At 37.5% G+C, this 18,135-nt stretch overlaps 1 protein-coding gene across 2 annotated transcripts; it reads left to right on the forward strand.

The window, feature by feature from the left end:
• Nucleotides 1–446: 446 nt before the first annotated feature.
• wdr3 (WD repeat domain 3) lies at nucleotides 447–10,282 on the forward strand. Of its 2 annotated transcripts, none has more exons than XM_056755793.1 (27): nucleotides 447–552; nucleotides 711–917; nucleotides 1,226–1,435; nucleotides 1,551–1,669; nucleotides 1,859–1,937; nucleotides 2,154–2,249; nucleotides 2,444–2,539; nucleotides 2,650–2,751; nucleotides 2,859–2,956; nucleotides 3,050–3,151; nucleotides 3,241–3,471; nucleotides 3,581–3,674; nucleotides 3,917–4,018; nucleotides 4,189–4,274; nucleotides 4,369–4,507; nucleotides 5,221–5,277; nucleotides 5,376–5,476; nucleotides 6,993–7,104; nucleotides 7,349–7,483; nucleotides 8,335–8,385; nucleotides 8,466–8,531; nucleotides 8,615–8,707; nucleotides 9,045–9,095; nucleotides 9,260–9,303; nucleotides 9,393–9,521; nucleotides 9,848–9,941; nucleotides 10,031–10,282. In XM_056755793.1, exons 2-27 carry the CDS (start codon nucleotides 744–746, stop codon nucleotides 10,184–10,186), a joined length of 2,817 nt encoding a protein of 938 aa, XP_056611771.1. In that variant the 5' UTR covers nucleotides 447–552; nucleotides 711–743; the 3' UTR covers nucleotides 10,187–10,282. The 2 variants fall into 2 exon arrangements, with proteins under 2 accessions (XP_056611771.1, XP_056611772.1); XM_056755794.1 differs by having other exon boundaries at nucleotides 465–552; nucleotides 728–917.
• Nucleotides 10,283–18,135: the final 7,853 nt, after the last annotated feature.

Below are 18,135 nucleotides of genomic sequence, written 5' to 3' on the forward strand. Positions count from 1 at the left end.
GCTTCCTGATCAGCTGATTCACGAGTGCAAAAACATCACTTCCGGGTTTGCTTTAAGGGTCAGTCGCTGTGGAGTCGCGTTGTGCAGATAGCGCACACGTCTATTTTCACGTCTATCTTATATTTTATCTGACGTTCTACATTAAGCATTTAAATAATTTGTATGCAAAGCAAACATAATATTAAATAACAATCATTTTATTTTTTTCATTTTAAACATATCGAAACACCTCCTGAACGGCCACATGACCACACAGACCAGAGTAATCGATGGTGCGTAAACAATGCACAGGGGCAGATAAACAAAACGCATATGCAATGGAAATAATCATTGAGAATTGTATCATTTATTTCTAACACAAAATTGATACAAATGCCAAGAGATAAATCCTAAAAACGTTTTTGCTTTATTTAGAGAAGATGTGCTCGGCAGTCTACTACATTCGCCTTACCTCGGTGTCACATGTGACAGAAAAAGCATGTTGAAGTTCTCAATGTGCGTAGAAGTGTTATTGTAAAGGATTGAAAGAACAACCTAAATAACCTCGACTACGTATGTAACTTCTTTTATTAACGCAATGACCGATTTTTTACTTTATTACATTGTTTTAACCTCACATCTCTCAGCTTGTGCGTATGATTAAAGCAAACCACATGTGGGTTGTTGCTGGTGCTGTGCAGCATAGCATTGATATGGGTGCCTGTTTTTAGCTTTAATTTGTCCTTAGGTACCTCAGGCTTGCTATGGGGTTGACTAAGCAGTACCTGCGCTATGTGGCGAGCGCTGTGTTCGGAGTGATCGGCAGTCAGAAGTCCAACATCGCTTTTGTAACCCTTCGGTGTGGTGAGAAGGGTCGATATGTTGCTGTTGGTGCCTGCGAGCATGTGTTTATATGGGATGTGCGCAAAGCTGAGAAGGTAAAGCTACAACATTGTACTTATCTGCTGAAAAACAATACTAATCAAAACGTTTTCTTAACAAATACATTTACCATCAGTAATTATCGTATTAACAATCAGTCGGTTAACATTTCAATTATTTTATTTTGTTTGTTTAACGTATTTTATATATTTATACGATCTATAAATAGTGGTTTACTGGTTTCCAGAGAACATCCCACCAATACAACTCAACACATAATTAATGGAGATAAAGTGTAGCCAATAGACATCAGTATATTAAAGCATTACACTAACTCTCCATTTTCACCTCTGTCATTCCTCAGGTTCTTATTCTGGAAGGTAAAAAGCATGAGGTGACATACCTGTGCCCGTCTCCGGATGGTGTCCACATAGCAGTGGGGTATGAAGATGGAGGCGTGCGGATCTTTAGTCTGCTTAATGGGGAAAGCAACATCTCCTTTAATGGACACAAATCAGCTGTTTCCGTCATTAAATATGATGCGCTGGGTGCTCGACTTGTCACTGGCTCTAGGGTGAGATGTAAATTAAAGCCCTCTCTTTATTCAACATTGCTACTTTAGTGGTTCAGTGTTGATTTTCAGGTAATGAAATGGTCAGGTTTAATAAATGTTTTATTGTTGTTTATAGGACACAGACGTGATTGTGTGGGATATCATCAATGAATCCGGTTTGTATAGACTCAAAGGGCACAAAGATGCTATCACGCAAGTTTTGTTCTTGGAAAACAAAAATCTTTTGATTACAAGGTAATCAATCTGTTTTTTATTTATTTTTTATTTTGTCATAAACATCAATGTTTAATATGTATAATTATGTAATATGTCCGTACTTAAGAACATTTTAAAGCACATTGCATGATCATTAAGCAAACAGGGTGTTAACTAGCAAGTTTGTGTAGCTCCTGGTCTGATTCAGTGTATGTCATGTTCCCACAGCTCCAAGGACACTTTTGTAAAATGGTGGGACTTGGGCACACAACACTGTTTTAAGACCATGGTGGGACATCGCAGCGAGGTAATTTGCACCGCTGTTGATGGAAATGTGTTTTCTTGTCACTTCAATAACTATAAAATATGTTAAAGTTAAGGATGTTGATTAAAATAATCACTGCCATGGCAATGTTTAATATTACATTAAAATACGAATTCTCAATGTTTATTTGGAGAATGTGATTTGCAGTACTGTCAAGATATCTGTAGAAATACAGCCTTCTTTTTTCAATCTCTGCAGGTTTGGGGAATGGTTGTTTTAAACCAAGAGAACAGGTTGCTCACAGGGTCTGCTGACAGTGAGCTCAGAGCATGGGATATTGAGTACATTGAGGAGGTAAAAAATCTTGCACGTAAACTGTTAAATAATTATAGTCTGCCTATACTGTGACAAACATTCTGACTGTCTGATTTTGGGCACATAAAAACAGGTGAAGCATACATTGAATCAATGCAGTGTATATCAGTTAGTGCATTGAATATGAATTTAATGCAAATTTCATTCAGAATGACATTAACATTTATTTGCAGGGCAAGGCGGCAGGGGAACCCCATGAAAAGAAAGTCAAAAGTCTTCTTGAAGATGAAGAAGAGGAAGAAGAAGGTCCTGATGAAGATTCAGAAGAGGTAATTTTCCTCCGTCCACTTCTCGTAACATTAATTTTGTAATAGCAAAGTAATCTTGTTGCAAAATGTGTTTCTCAAATGCTTAACAGATGTCTGATTTCTGTCCACAGCGTATAGTCAGCTGTGAAAAAGCTGGTTCTGTTCTCAGGGAATCCAGAGACAGGATTGTTTCCTTGGTTACAGATGCCAAAGCTAAAGTGCTGGCGTGCCATGTACGTAAATGTTATACTTTTTTAATCACAATTATTTTTTGTGAAATCATTGTTGAGGAATTTAGCCTGAATCTTCTGATACACTACCTCAAAAAAAATCTCTACAGGGCCTAGAAGCTACACTTGAAGTCTTTACTGTGTTCTCCGAAGAGGAGATCCAGAAAAAGATGGACAAAAAACTAAAGAAAGCCAAGAAGAAAGCCAGGTCGGTGACTGGCTCTTTAAAATGTACCAGACACAAGACCCAATCCTTTTATTAATAAAGAATAATTATCTGATGGGTTTTTCTGTTCTGTAGGTCTCAGGAAGGAGGAGAGAATGAACCTGAGCCGGTAGTGGAGCGAAAGCTGACCGATGAGATCCAGAAACTGGCAAACATAAAAGCTTCCTCCAAAATCAGGTCTGTTAGTCTTGAATTCAGTAAATTCATCAATCAAAAGTAGTCAGATATTTTAATTGTCATGACAAACAACAATTTTTTTTTGGCAGGTCAATGGATTGCCTTCTTTCTCCTAATGGAGAGATGAAGATTGCTCTCTTATTGCAAAATAACACAGTTGAGACCTTCACTATCAAGACCACAGAGAAGAATCCAACTGGCACTAAGACCTCTAGGCTCACGCTGAGCGGTCATCGCACAGATGTAAGAACGCTGGCTTTTAGCTCAGATAACATAGCTATCCTTTCTGCCTCTGGAGAAACTGTCAAGGTGTGGAACAGGTGAGTGAAGCCACCCAATCCTAAATAATGTGTAACTTACTGAGAGACACGAATGCATTGGCTCGGCTTCATAGGTTTTGAGTTTCTGATAAGAAGTATCTTCCATCAGGTCCACCTTGCAGGTCATCCGCACCATTGGATGTGAATATGCTCTCTGCTCATTATTTGTTCCTGGAGACAGACAGATCATCTTAGGAACAAAGGTACATGTTTGATGTACTTCTTTACGTGATAAAGGAAAAGATTAGCCAAAAATAAACATCAAACATTGGTGCACGGCTCGTAATCAAATGAAACATGCAAGTTTGATTGTCCACATCCTGGATATCATGAGGATTCTCCAAGACGAACTTTTTAGTCCTAGACAAAACATATTCTTTACTAGAAAAGTTTTTAGTTCTCACTTCTTCTGGGCCTTTATTGTGTGTGTTGTGTGTTTTGTCAGAGTGGCAAGATTCAGATCTTTGACCTGGCCTCAGCCAGCCTTCTCGAGACAACTGATGCCCATGAAGGAGCTCTCTGGTCCATGTGTCTGTCTCCAGATCAGGTGAAATATTGATCTCAAGCAGAGCAACTCGTATCTGCAAAACACCATCCATCTCTGTAGAGTGATTTTCTGAATCCATTCCAAAGGCTCTGTAAGATGTCAATGTGGATTTCAGGTTTATGTGAACACAACTGACCTTTTTCACTTGATTTGTGTGTCTTCTGGTACAGCGGGGGATTGTAACCGGGGGTGCTGACAAGACCGTGAAATTCTGGGACTTTGAGCTCATAAAGGATCAAGATTCTGGGAATAACAAGTGAGTGTTCACAGACAAAGGTGCTCTCAGCCAGCTTTTGAGTCTGTCGTTGTCTCCTTGGCTTTAATATATAATTGCTTTTCGTGATCTACAGGAGATTGACGTTGAACCACATGCGTACCCTGCAGTTAGATGAGGATGTGCTGTGTGTGCGCTATAGCCCTGACCAGAGACTGCTGGCTGTGTCTCTACTCGACTGTACGGTCAAAATATTTTACACGGACACTCTAAAGGTAATTCATAAGGACTGCATACATTATTAAATTGAACTTAAGCTGTTATCTTTTGTATACTTAAAGGTCCAATGGGTAGTTTTTGGAGGATCTATTGATTGAAATCCAATATAATAAACACAACTATGTCTTTAGGGGTGTATAAAGACTTTACATAATGAAGCGTTATGTTTTTATTACATAAGAATGAGCTATTTCTATCTACATACACCACGGGTCCCCTTACAAGGAATTCACCACATTGATTCTTCAGTAGCCCTACACTGACAAACTTCTCTACAGAGCGTGTTTCATAAATACGCGATCTTCTTTGGCAAAGAAGCGAAAACAGGACCTCATCTTAGTCCTTTCAGCCATCGCACTGCTTCGAAAGGGAGGGAGTTAGCCATTGGTTGCAATTCCCTACCTCACCACTAGATGCTGCAAAATTACATTCAATGGAACTTAAAATAACATGTCCTCACCATTAGTTAAAAAGGATATTATATGCCCACAGGCCCTGTTTAAACCTGGAATTTTTGCATTAAATGCATCTCTAAAGACTGTGAATGCATGATGATATATCTCACTTAAATTTGTGATCAGTCACTTGACAAAGATGTTAATACCTGATGTAAATGGGTGTTTCGAAGGAATATAATATAATAAATTATCCAAACGCAACTGTCACTATGATGAATGTGATGTTTTTCTTCTGTCTCATTTGTTTCTAGTTTTTCCTTTCACTATATGGGCACAAACTGCCAGTTCTGTGCCTGGACATTTCACATGTAAGTGTATTACCTGAGACCACACATCCAGTAGGTGTTTTAGATTGATGGCAGGTTTGTTATATTGGTGTTTGTGGATTGCTGTGTCATTTCTGCAGGATAGCACTTTAATAGCCACAGGCTCAGCAGACAGAAACGTGAAGATCTGGGGTTTGGATTTCGGAGACTGTCATCGCTCTATGTTTGCACATGACGACAGGTAATACAATGTGTGATCTTGTAGTTACCAGAGTACGTGAGTTGTGCTTTTTACCTTTCTTGCTCAAAGTCAATGGCATTCCTGGAGCGCCATAGTCCTGATGACCTTACATTTTCTCATGATGTACTCCACGCTGCTCGTATATACTGATTGTGACGCATAGCTGCTGCGTTGTTTTCAGTTATATTGTTTTTGAAAGTTTTGTTGTATCCAGTTTTGGCTGATGACAAGTAGGGATGCACCGAAAGGAAAATTCTTGGCCGAAACCGAAAAAGAGGAAACCAAGGCCGAAAGCCGAAAACCGAAACACCGAAAGAAATTTGGCCAATTATTAGTACCCTTGCATTTATGGCTATTACTGTGTACTAACTTTACTAAAATCAAGGTATTGCAATTGCATAATTAAAGTTTCAAAGAATAAATAAATTACAAATTATGCAAATATTTATTTAGCACATTGCAACAATGCACAGTATAAAATAAAATTCAACTAAGATGTTTAACTTGACCCCACTCATGTGTATATTAAATAATAATGTACAGGGTACTGGCCTGCTGAAAAGTTGTACAATTAAATGTTCTCTCATGAAAAAGTGCATTTAGGTCAAGTGCATTTTACATTTTTCTCTGTAGGACTATTCAGAACAAGTGCAACTGCCTTAAGATACAACAATATTTTCTCTGTAGGCCTTCAACATCATAATAGTGTATCAAAAAAAGGCTCCCATACTCGCGTGAGCAGTGGAGCGGGCATAACTCCTGGTGCTGTAGACGCGGAGCTCTGTCATCTCACGAAAACATTGTATAAAAAAACTTTGCATGCCATAGTTTACACAGGACTGGCGGAAAATGTGCATTAATACTTCATAATTCTTCATTGTTATGTGGTTTACTTTGATAGGTGAACTGTCTTTCCCGCGTCCCAGCGCGACATCCGACGAGTTTTCCCAAATCGCATCACATGTCTAGTCAGTCGAAGACAACGACACGCAGATCGCTTCACGAGCATATCCCGCTGAAGGGAAACGGGTGTTTACAAATTGCCCTCATTGTAATCTGCCAGAATGACGGCGTCACTGGTAAAAAAATCTGTCAATGACAAAGAATTTTTGGGACTACGCGACCTCTGGTTCACACACGTAAAGGAATATTGGTCGCACTCTAGAGCCCTGAGGGTGAATGCAGTTAAGGAGACGCTTTAGTGCTGCGATTAAAGGAATAACGTCCGCTACAGATGCATCAAAGGAGCGGTATCTGTTTGTGTAATCACAACATTTCGGCCGTATTGTTTCGGTGATAAAAGTCTTTCGGCCGAAAACCGAAAATGCACTTTTGGGCCATTTTCGGCCGAAAATCCCTAATGACAAGTGCAGTGATTTCTGTGTTCAGTCAGGTGTCACCTGTATACAGTGTTGACATCTCTGGTTCTTGTGGGCTGTAATGAGATGATGACATCAGCCCAGATGGTTGCTATTTGTCATCTGCTTTTTTTTTTACTGTTGTCTTTTCTCTCCAGTGTCATGTTTCTTCAGTTTGTACCCAAAACCCATCTGTTTTTCACTGCGGGGAAGGACAGAAAGATCAAGCAGTGGGACGCCGACAAATTTGAGCACATCCAGACGTTGGAGGTGATCATCTCTGATAGTTGGACTCTGACCAGTAGTAATATTGTCATTGCCTAAATGAGTTTGCCAAAGGTTGTTAAGGTGGAAGTAGCTTTTATAGAGAGTTATGTTTGTGTTACGTAAGCTGCCGTCTGGTTTTACTTGAGTCCTATTCGATATAATTACAAAGGTTCATTGGAAACATGGAATCATTAGAAACCTTTCTGGGATCTTGGAAGTATTTGACTCCTGATTTGATGTTTCTAAGGGTCATCATCGTGAGGTATGGTGCCTGGCCATCAGCCCCAGTGGAGACTACATTGTCACCTCATCTCATGATAAGTCCCTCAGACTGTGGGACAGAACGAGGGAGCCCATCATTCTGGAGGAAGAGCGGGAGATGGTTAGTGGTTTGTTTTCCTCTATATAATATTGCACAGAGTTAATCTGGCTTTTGGTTATATAAGTAATCATGATAAATTACATTATTGGATTCTTAGTACCTTTAAGATTACAGTAACATGTAATATAAGTAAGACAGGCATTAACAAAGAGTAACATCAAAGTGTTACTCTAAAATAAAAAATAAAAAATAATTAAGATCTGAATATTAAAAATACAATATATTCAGATCTTTATTAATGGTTTATTTATTTTATATAAATAACATGTTTTATTTCAAGATCAAGAATATTAGCATATTTTAACAGTGCACCCATTATGTTTGCAGCCGTGGAGGAAAATTTAGAGACCATTCCACATTTTCATTTGAGAAGCATTTCTAGATGTATTGTGTCCATTCCAGTCCAGCTTCAGTGTTGAATTTCAATCAAACCTCAGGAGTGACAAAGTCATCCAACAGCAATGTATAAGACTGACAGCATGACATGACACATGAACACTGTGATAAAAATACAGATTATCACATAAAACAGTTTTGAAGTTTCCTTGTTGAAGTTGTGTTGCTTATAAGTGAATACAAACTAGTTTTCTTTGCAGTATTTGAGGTTTCAAAAAATACAGAGCATCATTTCTGCAAAGAAATGTAAATAGAAACAATATTTTATTAGAAATCTGGGAGAAATATTGATGGTAGTTCCCACACTCAAACAAAAATGATAATTTTACCTAAACCTAAAAATAGTAAATTTAGAAAAAGTGAAAATTATTTTAAAAAGGTCTCTTAACCCCCCCGGCATTACATACCATTAAAATAAAACAGTTGAAACTGATTCTTTTTTTGTTTGTTTTTAGGAGAGAGAAGCAGAATTCGAGGAGTCACTGGCTAAAGGTGATGAACCTGTGGTAAGTAACACTGTTAAACCCAAAAAGTCGGCCACATCCTTGTTTCTGTGTAGTCTTATTGTTATCCATGTGTCTTGCAGGTCCCTGGAGAAACCAAAGGAGAGGCAGAGCATGCTGGGAAGAAGAGCGTTGAGACAGTCAAAGCTGTAAGTCTGCTGGACTGCAGAGATAAAGAATTTATCATTATATAAAGCAATGGAGCACTGACAGCTCTGTTCTTGTTCTACAGGCGGAGCGGATAATGGAGTCAATAGAGCTTTATAGAGAGGAAAGTAAACGACTGGAGGAGCACAGACTCGCTTGTGAGGCTGCAGGGAAGAAGGTGTGAATGTGATTTATTCCTGAGATAAGACATGTACACAACATCCAAAATTGAAATAAAAAATATTCCGATTAATTTGACGGTTTTAGCGGCAAAAACAAAAACGAACGTTATGTGGCCAAAACGTTCAGTTGACCTCCACAAAGAATCAATGACTGTTGAGTACTTTTAACTTAATTTAGAAGAATAAATATATAGCGTGATATGAATATAAATGAAATATAAAGCACATTTTAACCTAACACAGACCGGAAGTTAACTTTGGGCCAGTGTGTGTGTGTCCAGTGAAACCATGTATACAGTAGCCTACTAACTGAAAAAGTTTTATTTTTTGCAGTTACCACCTCCAAGGATCAACCCCATACTGATGGCTTTTGGAAATATCTCGGTGAGGTTTTTCTCTTTTTTTATTCATGATATATGGTTTATAAAACGCGGATTTAAAGAGTAAATTCCAGTTTTTTTAGTTAAGGGTCAAATGTATGAATCTCTCACTAAAAGCAAAATTGAAATGCCAGACACTTTTCTAAATAAGTGTCGTCATCTCTGCAGCCTTCTCGATATGTTCTGGAAGTGATAAAGAAGGTCCGGTCCAGGTAAGAGCTCATCCTTGGCCCAATCAGAGCCTCTTTTCAAATTCATATATCTATCCACCACGTCATCTCTCTATCTCCTTCGTTGACAGTGAGCTGGAAGTGTCTCTACTGGTGCTGCCGTTTCATTACGTTCCAGATCTGTTGCAGCTCTTCAATAGCTACGTGCAGCAGGGCCTGGAGGTGGAGCTGGTGTGCCGGTGTCTTTTCTTTCTACTCAGGTACTCATGCACATTCATTTTTATAAGCCTCATACAACTATCACATTAATATTTAATAAAATAATAATACTCTTAATAAATACTAAATTTAATGTATTCTTTAAAGCACACCTTTCCTTAATTTGATGCAATTTATAATTATAAATTAAAAGTGGTCTCGTTTCAACCATCCTAACATTATTGGATAGTTTTATTATGTTCATTTTAATGTGCATCAAAGACAGTATGTTGATAATGAACACAGAATGAACATTGGGTAAATATTATCTTCAAAGGCCCCTGTAATTTTGCTCTTTAATAATAGTTTTCAATGTATAATTTCCCAGAGTGCACTTTGGTCAGATCACCAGTAATCAGATGCTGCTGACTGCCATTGATGAGCTAAGAATAAACACAATCTCCAAAGTGCGAGAGATCAAGGTCAGCGTGTCCTCCTTTTATTATTGCGATCACACCGTCTACGCATTCAGCTAGTGTAAGCTAACTCTTCTATCCTCCTGCCCATTCAGGACGTTCTGGGCTTTAACAGCGCCGGCCTTCAGTTCCTACAGCGGGAGATCGAGAGCAAAGAGGACGTGATGTTCTTTGCTGATGCCACAGGCCGTTTCGAGGAGAAGAAAAGGAAGAGAAAGAAACGCGAAAGAGCTGTTCTAACCCTCACATAAAACCTGCAGGTCGCAATGACATAATAAAAAGGTTTTTGAAAGTTTGTTTGTAATTTGTACCTGTGTGAAGTCTATAAAGGCGAATTTAAAGACTGAGACTGTTTTTTTTTATAACATTGAAATATGATCAAACTAGTATGTTTCACCCCTCATTAATGCCCAATATCCCTAGTCATGCTTATAAAGGAAGAAATAATTAAAATATATTTCATGAAGACATCATTTTTCTCTGGCATTCAGCCTACATTGTTAACTTGTAAAAACACAAGAGTTTTCTGTAGTGATAAAATTATTCAATTAGCTCAATCTTTCTCTACGGCTTTGGCCATGTTGACCTCCGAGCAGCAGTGGGAGATTCACATAGACTTTATTGGGCTCATAACCTGCTTAAATTTACAGTTACAAGCCCATACATATGTAGATTTCATAATTCACACCTGGAAAGAGAATCACAATGATGCGGCTTAATTCAAACAAATATTTCACTGCTTTCATTGACAGGACTTAGCAGAGATTCACATGCCTCTCGCACTTTATTGTCCTGCGTGTTAACATCCCCATCATCAGTGTTATGAAAATAATGAAACAGATCTCTTTTATTCAGACCTGAGTCCAGCAGCAATGAAAAAAGCAAATGAAGTGTGTATTTATGAAGTCGTAAAAAGCCTTGCAGCATTTATGAGCCCGGTTCGACTCTAAAAACTATAAATGTCACACCTACCAATATTAAAAATTCCTCCGAAAAAGGTCACAAGAGAACACGTTCTGCGTTAATCGCCCTCAAACAGGACGTGCTAATAATACACAGGCATGTTTTATAGAGCAATATGTGCATTACAAATGATCAAGTAGCTACCATGACTGTAAACTACACCATTTTGTCTGAACGGTGTGATAAAATGTACTTGAATTCTTTGAAATATAGATATTTATGGTTAAAACCTCTTAACCTCTTGTTCAATTGTAGGCAGAACAATCCTGGTCGGAATCAATTCTGTAAACTATTTCCAGAAATAATTTTGTTTAATATTGAGCCTGATATTTTTCATGGCAATAAAGAGTCCTCATAACATCCACAGCATGGAGAGTGTTCATGAAACGTCTATGACATCTCTAGAGTTCTCCAACAGTTGAGTCATCTTGCTGATTTAAAACATCTACTAGCCATTTTTCACCTCATAACTTTTTTCTACTTTATTACTTTGACTGGAAATCAGTGATTGTGTCACTCTTTAATGAAAATAATGTTTTATATGAAAAAAATGTTTTGAGGTTGTCTGATGTATGCAGGTATGTGAAGTGTTTCTTGATGTATTACCTTGGTGTCAATTTATATTTTTTGTTAAGACAAAATAATATATTTTAAATTTAAAATAGATTATAATATGTAAATTAGGCCTACACTTTACAGACACAGTCAGTAACACTCAGAAGCATTCACACCACAATAAGGTTTAAACCTTTAACCATTTAACATGTAACATTTAACACGTTGGATAGTTTTGGATTACCATCTTCTTGGTTAAAAAATTAGCATTGTATTGCTATTATGGTACTAAACACAAAATCATTATTTTAGGGTGCTAGTTCCACTGTATTCATCTATTCAAGGAGGCTGGCAAGATGTTAACAATGTTCAGACTTTGTGTAGTAATAGTGTTTTCCTAAAAAACTAGGCACAAGAATATTTCACCGTCACAATAAATGGCCATAATGAAACACTGGGTGGCAGCATTGCTTTTCTAAAACCTCTTTTAAGCTATACAATATATTACCATGTCTGTCTATCCAAATTTTTAAGGAGAAATGTTCTTCTGAGATAAGTTTTACTTAGTGACTGGATAGGATTTCTTTTTTTATGAGATCAACATAGAAAGTCCAAGTTTCTGTCAGCGTTTGAGTCCATCTACTAAGAATCAGTACAATGCTTGTGCTCAATTACTCCAAAGGAAAGTTGATTTCCCCATTTATTCATCGTATGCCATTTCAAACCTTTAGGACTTTCTTTCTTCTGAAGAACACAAAAGAAGATATTCCGAAGAAACATTTGTAACCAAACAACATGGCACTCATTGATTTGGGCTGCTATTGATTCACCAAGGGTAAGGTCACTGGTTGTGGTTTTGAAAATGCCATATAGGCTTTACTATGTCAGAACCGTGATTTCCACCACAGACATTTTTAAGAGCTCTTTCACAGAAATCCACACAGCTGATGTAATTAGTCATTTTAGAGTCGTGCACTTCATAACACGCCCTATAAACAGACATTCAATCCTTTACTCAGTGTTCACTGTTTATTCTGCCCTTTTACAATCTGTTCTGGACTGCTCTCTGTTTATTCTTCCCCAACAATAATGCTCCTACTTCCATAGAGGAATGTGCTTCATTTGTCCAATTAAACACAGAAAATAAATACAAATCGATTTTGGGCACAATGTTCAGATTTGTTCTGAAATAGACTTTTAAAATGACACACAACTATTATAGATTTACTTTTCTTAAGATTTACGATGTTGGTAGTACAGCGGGTGAAAAATACAATGTATACATGCCTTTTAAAGTTTGGATCTACATCATTTCCTAAATATATCCAGACATAAATCTGTTCTGCGCAAGCAACCCTCCAATCATTTATTGACAACAATTTAGTGCAAATCATATAGCACCACTTAAATTTTATCAGTTGAAATATGCTTTCTAAACAAAAATATATACAAACGGCCTGGCTAATATGGGACTTCAAAAACACAATTACTGTATATAAATACAGTTAAGAACTAAAATGAACAGAAATTATCAAAGTGAAAGCAACAGTATTTTGCAAAAATTATAGGGCTGGCTTACTCTTTAATTCAGGTACTCACAATAAAAATGTCAATCTTATAGAAACAGTCAAGAGAAATTGTCAGGTTTGTTACTGAAAGCTCAAATGACCTGAAACATTGTTTCAGATGTCTATGTGAGCTCAGTTACAGATGCGGACGCACAAACCTTATGAGAACAAATAATCTGTGGTGAGAAAAGACTTTCCTGTCTTGTTTCTTACTAAAATAAAATGGTTAAACGCTATAGAGACCCTCAGCTGTGTGTTATACATTGCTTGTGTCACCTTTGGCTTTTAAGATCATGTATGCAGAAACTTTATAGGCTACATGCTAAATGTGTTAAGTAAAGCAAATTAAAGAGGGGCAAGTTGTCATATGAGACTTCATTTTATTAATTGTATTTTTGCTCAAAATTTATGATTATAAATTCTGTTGTTCAAGATAATCTTTGCGTTTTGTGTTTTTTTTGTACTGTAATTTTTTTTTGAAAAGCACATTTTACTGCCAGTTCTTGTGACAAATATACTGTAGGCAACCGATAATTTTTATTTATTTTTTGCAATCTCCATATTTTGTGATTATATTTTTTTTCCATAAATTATTATTATTAGTCACCCTTTATGTTTGTCACTTGGTTTTGGCAAATGTCTAACCAATAAAAAAGTTCAAAAAGTGCTTCTAAACTTTGAGCCCACATGATTTAATCATTCAGTGGTTTCCGAGGGTTAGGAAGGACAGCAACAGTTTTTTTTAGCCAAGACTTCAAGCTATAAACCTGTATAAAAATGGGCATTGGAAAATAAACCCTAATGTAGACTATATTAACTTGAGTAAGAGTGACAACTAGTCCCTGTCTCATATGAATATCACCGGTGGGTTCAGCTGTCGTGCAACAGGTGTGGTAACGAAAATCAAACATCCGTGATTTTTAGGAGAGGATCAATGTGGATAATGGGATCCCCTGTCATGGGAATCTCTTTGTTTTGTCCACCGATATGCTTGGATTTTGTGTGCTGTTGGAAACAGATGTAATTACCTCCAATTAATGGATGTTTGGACAGGTCACTGGGGTCTGATTATGTAAACATACTTGTGAGGAAAGCCTGAGACATCCAAACAGTATAAGAGGACAACGTCAGTCACAGCTAAGAATCTGTGTATGGATCAGTATATTACTGAGGCTTAAATTCAGGAAACATGCAGGAAGAGCATTTCAAGAAATGTTTTATTTTATTGCCAACGAGACGATCTACCCAGGGTCTGTGAAGAATTGAAAGTAAACCATGTCAAAAATGAGCCGTAAAAACCAAATTATGGAAAAAAGTCAGTGAAAGGTTGGATTCATTAGAGACTATAGGGTTTATTCTTTACTGGTAACATGTGGGATCTGAGCTCCACATGTCAGAGTTGCCTTTGGGGATGCGATATTCTTGCCTTGCATGGTCAGTCCCTTTAAGGTTTGCTTCTATTTTTTTTTAAAGGAGGAGGACAAAATAAAAACGTCTTAAAGGCATGCAAGCTGTCACAACCATCCTTCCCCCATGCTCGCGGCACAAAGACCACCCAGAGCGGCGAGTGATCTGTCAATCATCAAACACATGACTTTATTTTCATAGACTACCCAGTAAAACTTTCTCAAATTAGCACCAAAGATTCCACATTCGTGATGTGAAGTTAAACCGGGGGATATATACACATCAACCTGCCTAAAATGTTAATCTTTTCTCATGTTTCAGACAGCCCTCCTGAATGAATCTCCATGCAGGTTCAAGTTAGTATTTGATGCTCAGTGCTTGTCTGGTTTCGGTCTTCCTTGTAGACCAGCATGGTCTTTGTGGTGATGCTGGATGATTCTCAAACTATCGGTGAAGCCAGGTGAGGACATAGGGCGTATGACGGTCTTTTAGGGATCGTATTGTCTTATACAAGAAAGTAGGTTAATGTAGAATGATTCAAGGTTCGTCCACCACTTCCATTGCATCTGTCAGCACGACAGGATTGAGACATAGATCTCCCTCTAATCTTTTGGCCAGTGATCACACCTCGGCCAGGCCCACATCACAGAGGCCCCTCCACCACCATCACGCTTCTGAGAGCCAAGCGAGCAACCCCGAAAGCCCTGGGGTTTGGTGTAATCCTGCACTAATAACATCTCAACACCGCAGCATCAGCACACACCAAGAGGCCCAGAACCTTCCCAACAGGCCCTTACAACAAAGGCAGATGCACTGACTGCTTCATATTAGTATTTAATTAAGTTAAAGAGCGGGGCCGCCGATTCTCTCTCTCTCTCCCCATGTGTGGACGAACGGTCCTGTTGAAGTTGTCTATTCCTTCATGGCTCAGCGGTGGAATTCCTATGGCCTGCCATCACCGTGGCGATACGGAGGACGGGCCTCCTGCAGCCCCCTGGCCAAGGTTGATCTCTCACTCATGTGATTAATTTAATAAAACTATTAGGAGAGACCCCCCCATCTGAAGTACAAACAAGGATAGACACGCACACACATACACACACCCTGCGGCATGTGCTCACACCGAAAGATCTCCGCTTAACACCTTCATACGTTACAGATAACCTTTTTAGCACCGACTAAACAGAGACAGCCCTGATCTTCAGAGATCTGCTCCAGACTTGCAGGAAGGGAGCTGAAGAGGGAGATACGATCTCTTTGAAACGTGTGTTCGTTGTTTTGTCAGTAAGAGGATAACAGATTTATTCAGTTCACCAAGATATGCGTTTCTGAGCCTTTCTCTCATTTTCTTGGTGTCTTGAGTTATGTTGTATCTGGCCCATGTGTCACATGGCCATAAATCTCTCGAAGCAATAAAATGTCTTGTATGCTTCAATTACATCACCATCTATTTTTTGGGGGTTGTGTCATTATTACAATGCCCAATAAAATGAAAACGGTTTAAATCTACTATTTGACATTCTACAGTACAGTCTGTATTTATTGTGGAACCCAGTATTTAATTTTAACCTCATTTTGAATCTAGCTGTGTCATACGCTGTAATATTTATTCAGTGAGATTTCTCCACCATCTGTGCTAAAGAGACTTGCCTTTTCTCTTATGAAGATTCAAGCGTAAGATCACACCTCACTGAGGTCCTGCACGGGCCAAAATCTGGAAAGAAGAGAAGAGAAATGATGGAAAATTTAGAATTGAAGAATTTATATAAAAAAAACGGATAAACGGAGCTTTATTATGTTAATTTATTATGCTTTTCCATTGATATTAGTCGCATTGCAGAATAAAATCATGATTTGTAAAAACTTTTTGCAAACAAACTCTTCATTTGAAATAAAATATACAGTGGCACTAAAGAAGGCTCTAAGAAGATTTTGTCAGTCACACTTGTCACAAAATGTCTTCATGTCATTGCATAAGATAGCATATTTTGTTTTGTAATGTAATGTGTACAAAAGCTGTCATTTTTCAACAGCTTCAGTTTTAACAGTGAAAGAAATAAAATATTTTGGAACAACATGGGATGATTATAGTGTGTGAGGCCTTTTGCCGATAATATTTTCTCTCTCAGCACCCTGACCCTCTTTCTAAGTATGACATTACTGTGACACCCATCATGGTACGTCTGCTGTATTCTGATAGACCCATATCCTCTTCCCATATTTCAACATCTCAGTAAATCCAAGCAGCTGGGTTCCAGGGTGAACAGGTATTAAACGTCTTCAGTAACCCTGGTCCTTGCATGGGTTCGGTTGTTAGCGGCATACTAACTCCCCAGACTGTCATTTTAATGTTCAGGAGGGTGTATTACAAGCCAGACTGCATGGTGTTCATACAGTAAATTGTTTGTTGTAACACCATATATGGGTCATAAAAAAAAAATTACTGAACAGCAGCCATCATTTAACCTTCATATAAGAACTCAAGCTATGTATAAAATTTATGTAATTTTCTGAATATATAAAACTTTGAAAAAAAAGTCTAAAAAAGGTTTTCTCTGGTGCAGTATGTGTGTTAACTGTGCTGTAGAGACGTGCTCTGCTTTCACTTGACTACAGCTCTCACTGGACCCTTAAATTGCAAGAGTACCTCTGCAACCTGATTCCCATCACACATGTTCAGCCTAAAGCCTGTTAAACACAAATATTAAGCACCTGATAATTTGATGGGAAGCAACAGAAAAGGAGCAGTTAAACTGGACACTTTATCCTATGTTAAAATATATAAAGACCAAACTAGGTTGTGAAGCTACTGTTAGTGGTTTAGGGGTGGAAATATTTATATTTTGAACATGTTGGCCTCCATTAGGGGTGTCAAAATATACTGCTTTTACCAATAAGCATAAAATCAAAAACAACATTGTAATAATTATTCATTATCCATACCCTTTAAAACGTTTAACTAAAGAATTACAGTGGGAAGAGACTCTTTCTCTCTATACCTGCCTAAATTCATGTTTTACATGTGATTGATTGCCATCATAAAAAAACATAAAATAAAATAAATTACAGATAAATTTGAGTTATTGCATTAATCATTAAAAAGATATTGCAACAATATTGTTAAGTTAGATGATTTTGTCCACAATAATTCTCCAGGGAAAATATAATATGGTGACAACCATAAATAGTATGTGTAATAGTAACAAGTAGTTTTGTTTTGTGCTTTAAGGTAAACTCAGTTTTGTTAGATTAGTTTAATAAAAGATAAATCTGTCATTTTTTACTTTTGGTGAACTATACTGCACCTTTCAGACTTTCAGGTTACTCCTTAATGTGTTGCCAATAGGAAATAAAAAAACGTGTTTCAAAGCTGAAGTTAAACACAGTCTCAAAAAAACACAACTATCTAATTTTGTAACTAATTTGTTTAGGTATGATCTCATTTGAACATTCGGTAACACTTTACAATAAGGTGCCATTAGTTAACATTAGTAAATGTCTTGAACAATTTAGTTGTTCCGCATCTATTTTTTCTTGTTATTGTTAGTTCATGTCAATACAGTTATTCATGTTAGTTTATGGTCCATTCACTAATGTTACTTCGCTTAAGAATTGTTAAAAAATAAAACCTTATTGTAACGTTATGGTTAGGTTAAGGGGGAGGGGCTTCAGTATTGTTTTTTTCTGTTAAAGGGAACCCAGTGTAT

The sequence above is a fragment of the Triplophysa dalaica genome, chromosome 8 (genome assembly GCF_015846415.1).
Source record: "Triplophysa dalaica isolate WHDGS20190420 chromosome 8, ASM1584641v1, whole genome shotgun sequence".
In the NCBI taxonomy this organism is placed as follows: Eukaryota; Metazoa; Chordata; class Actinopteri; order Cypriniformes; family Nemacheilidae; genus Triplophysa; species Triplophysa dalaica.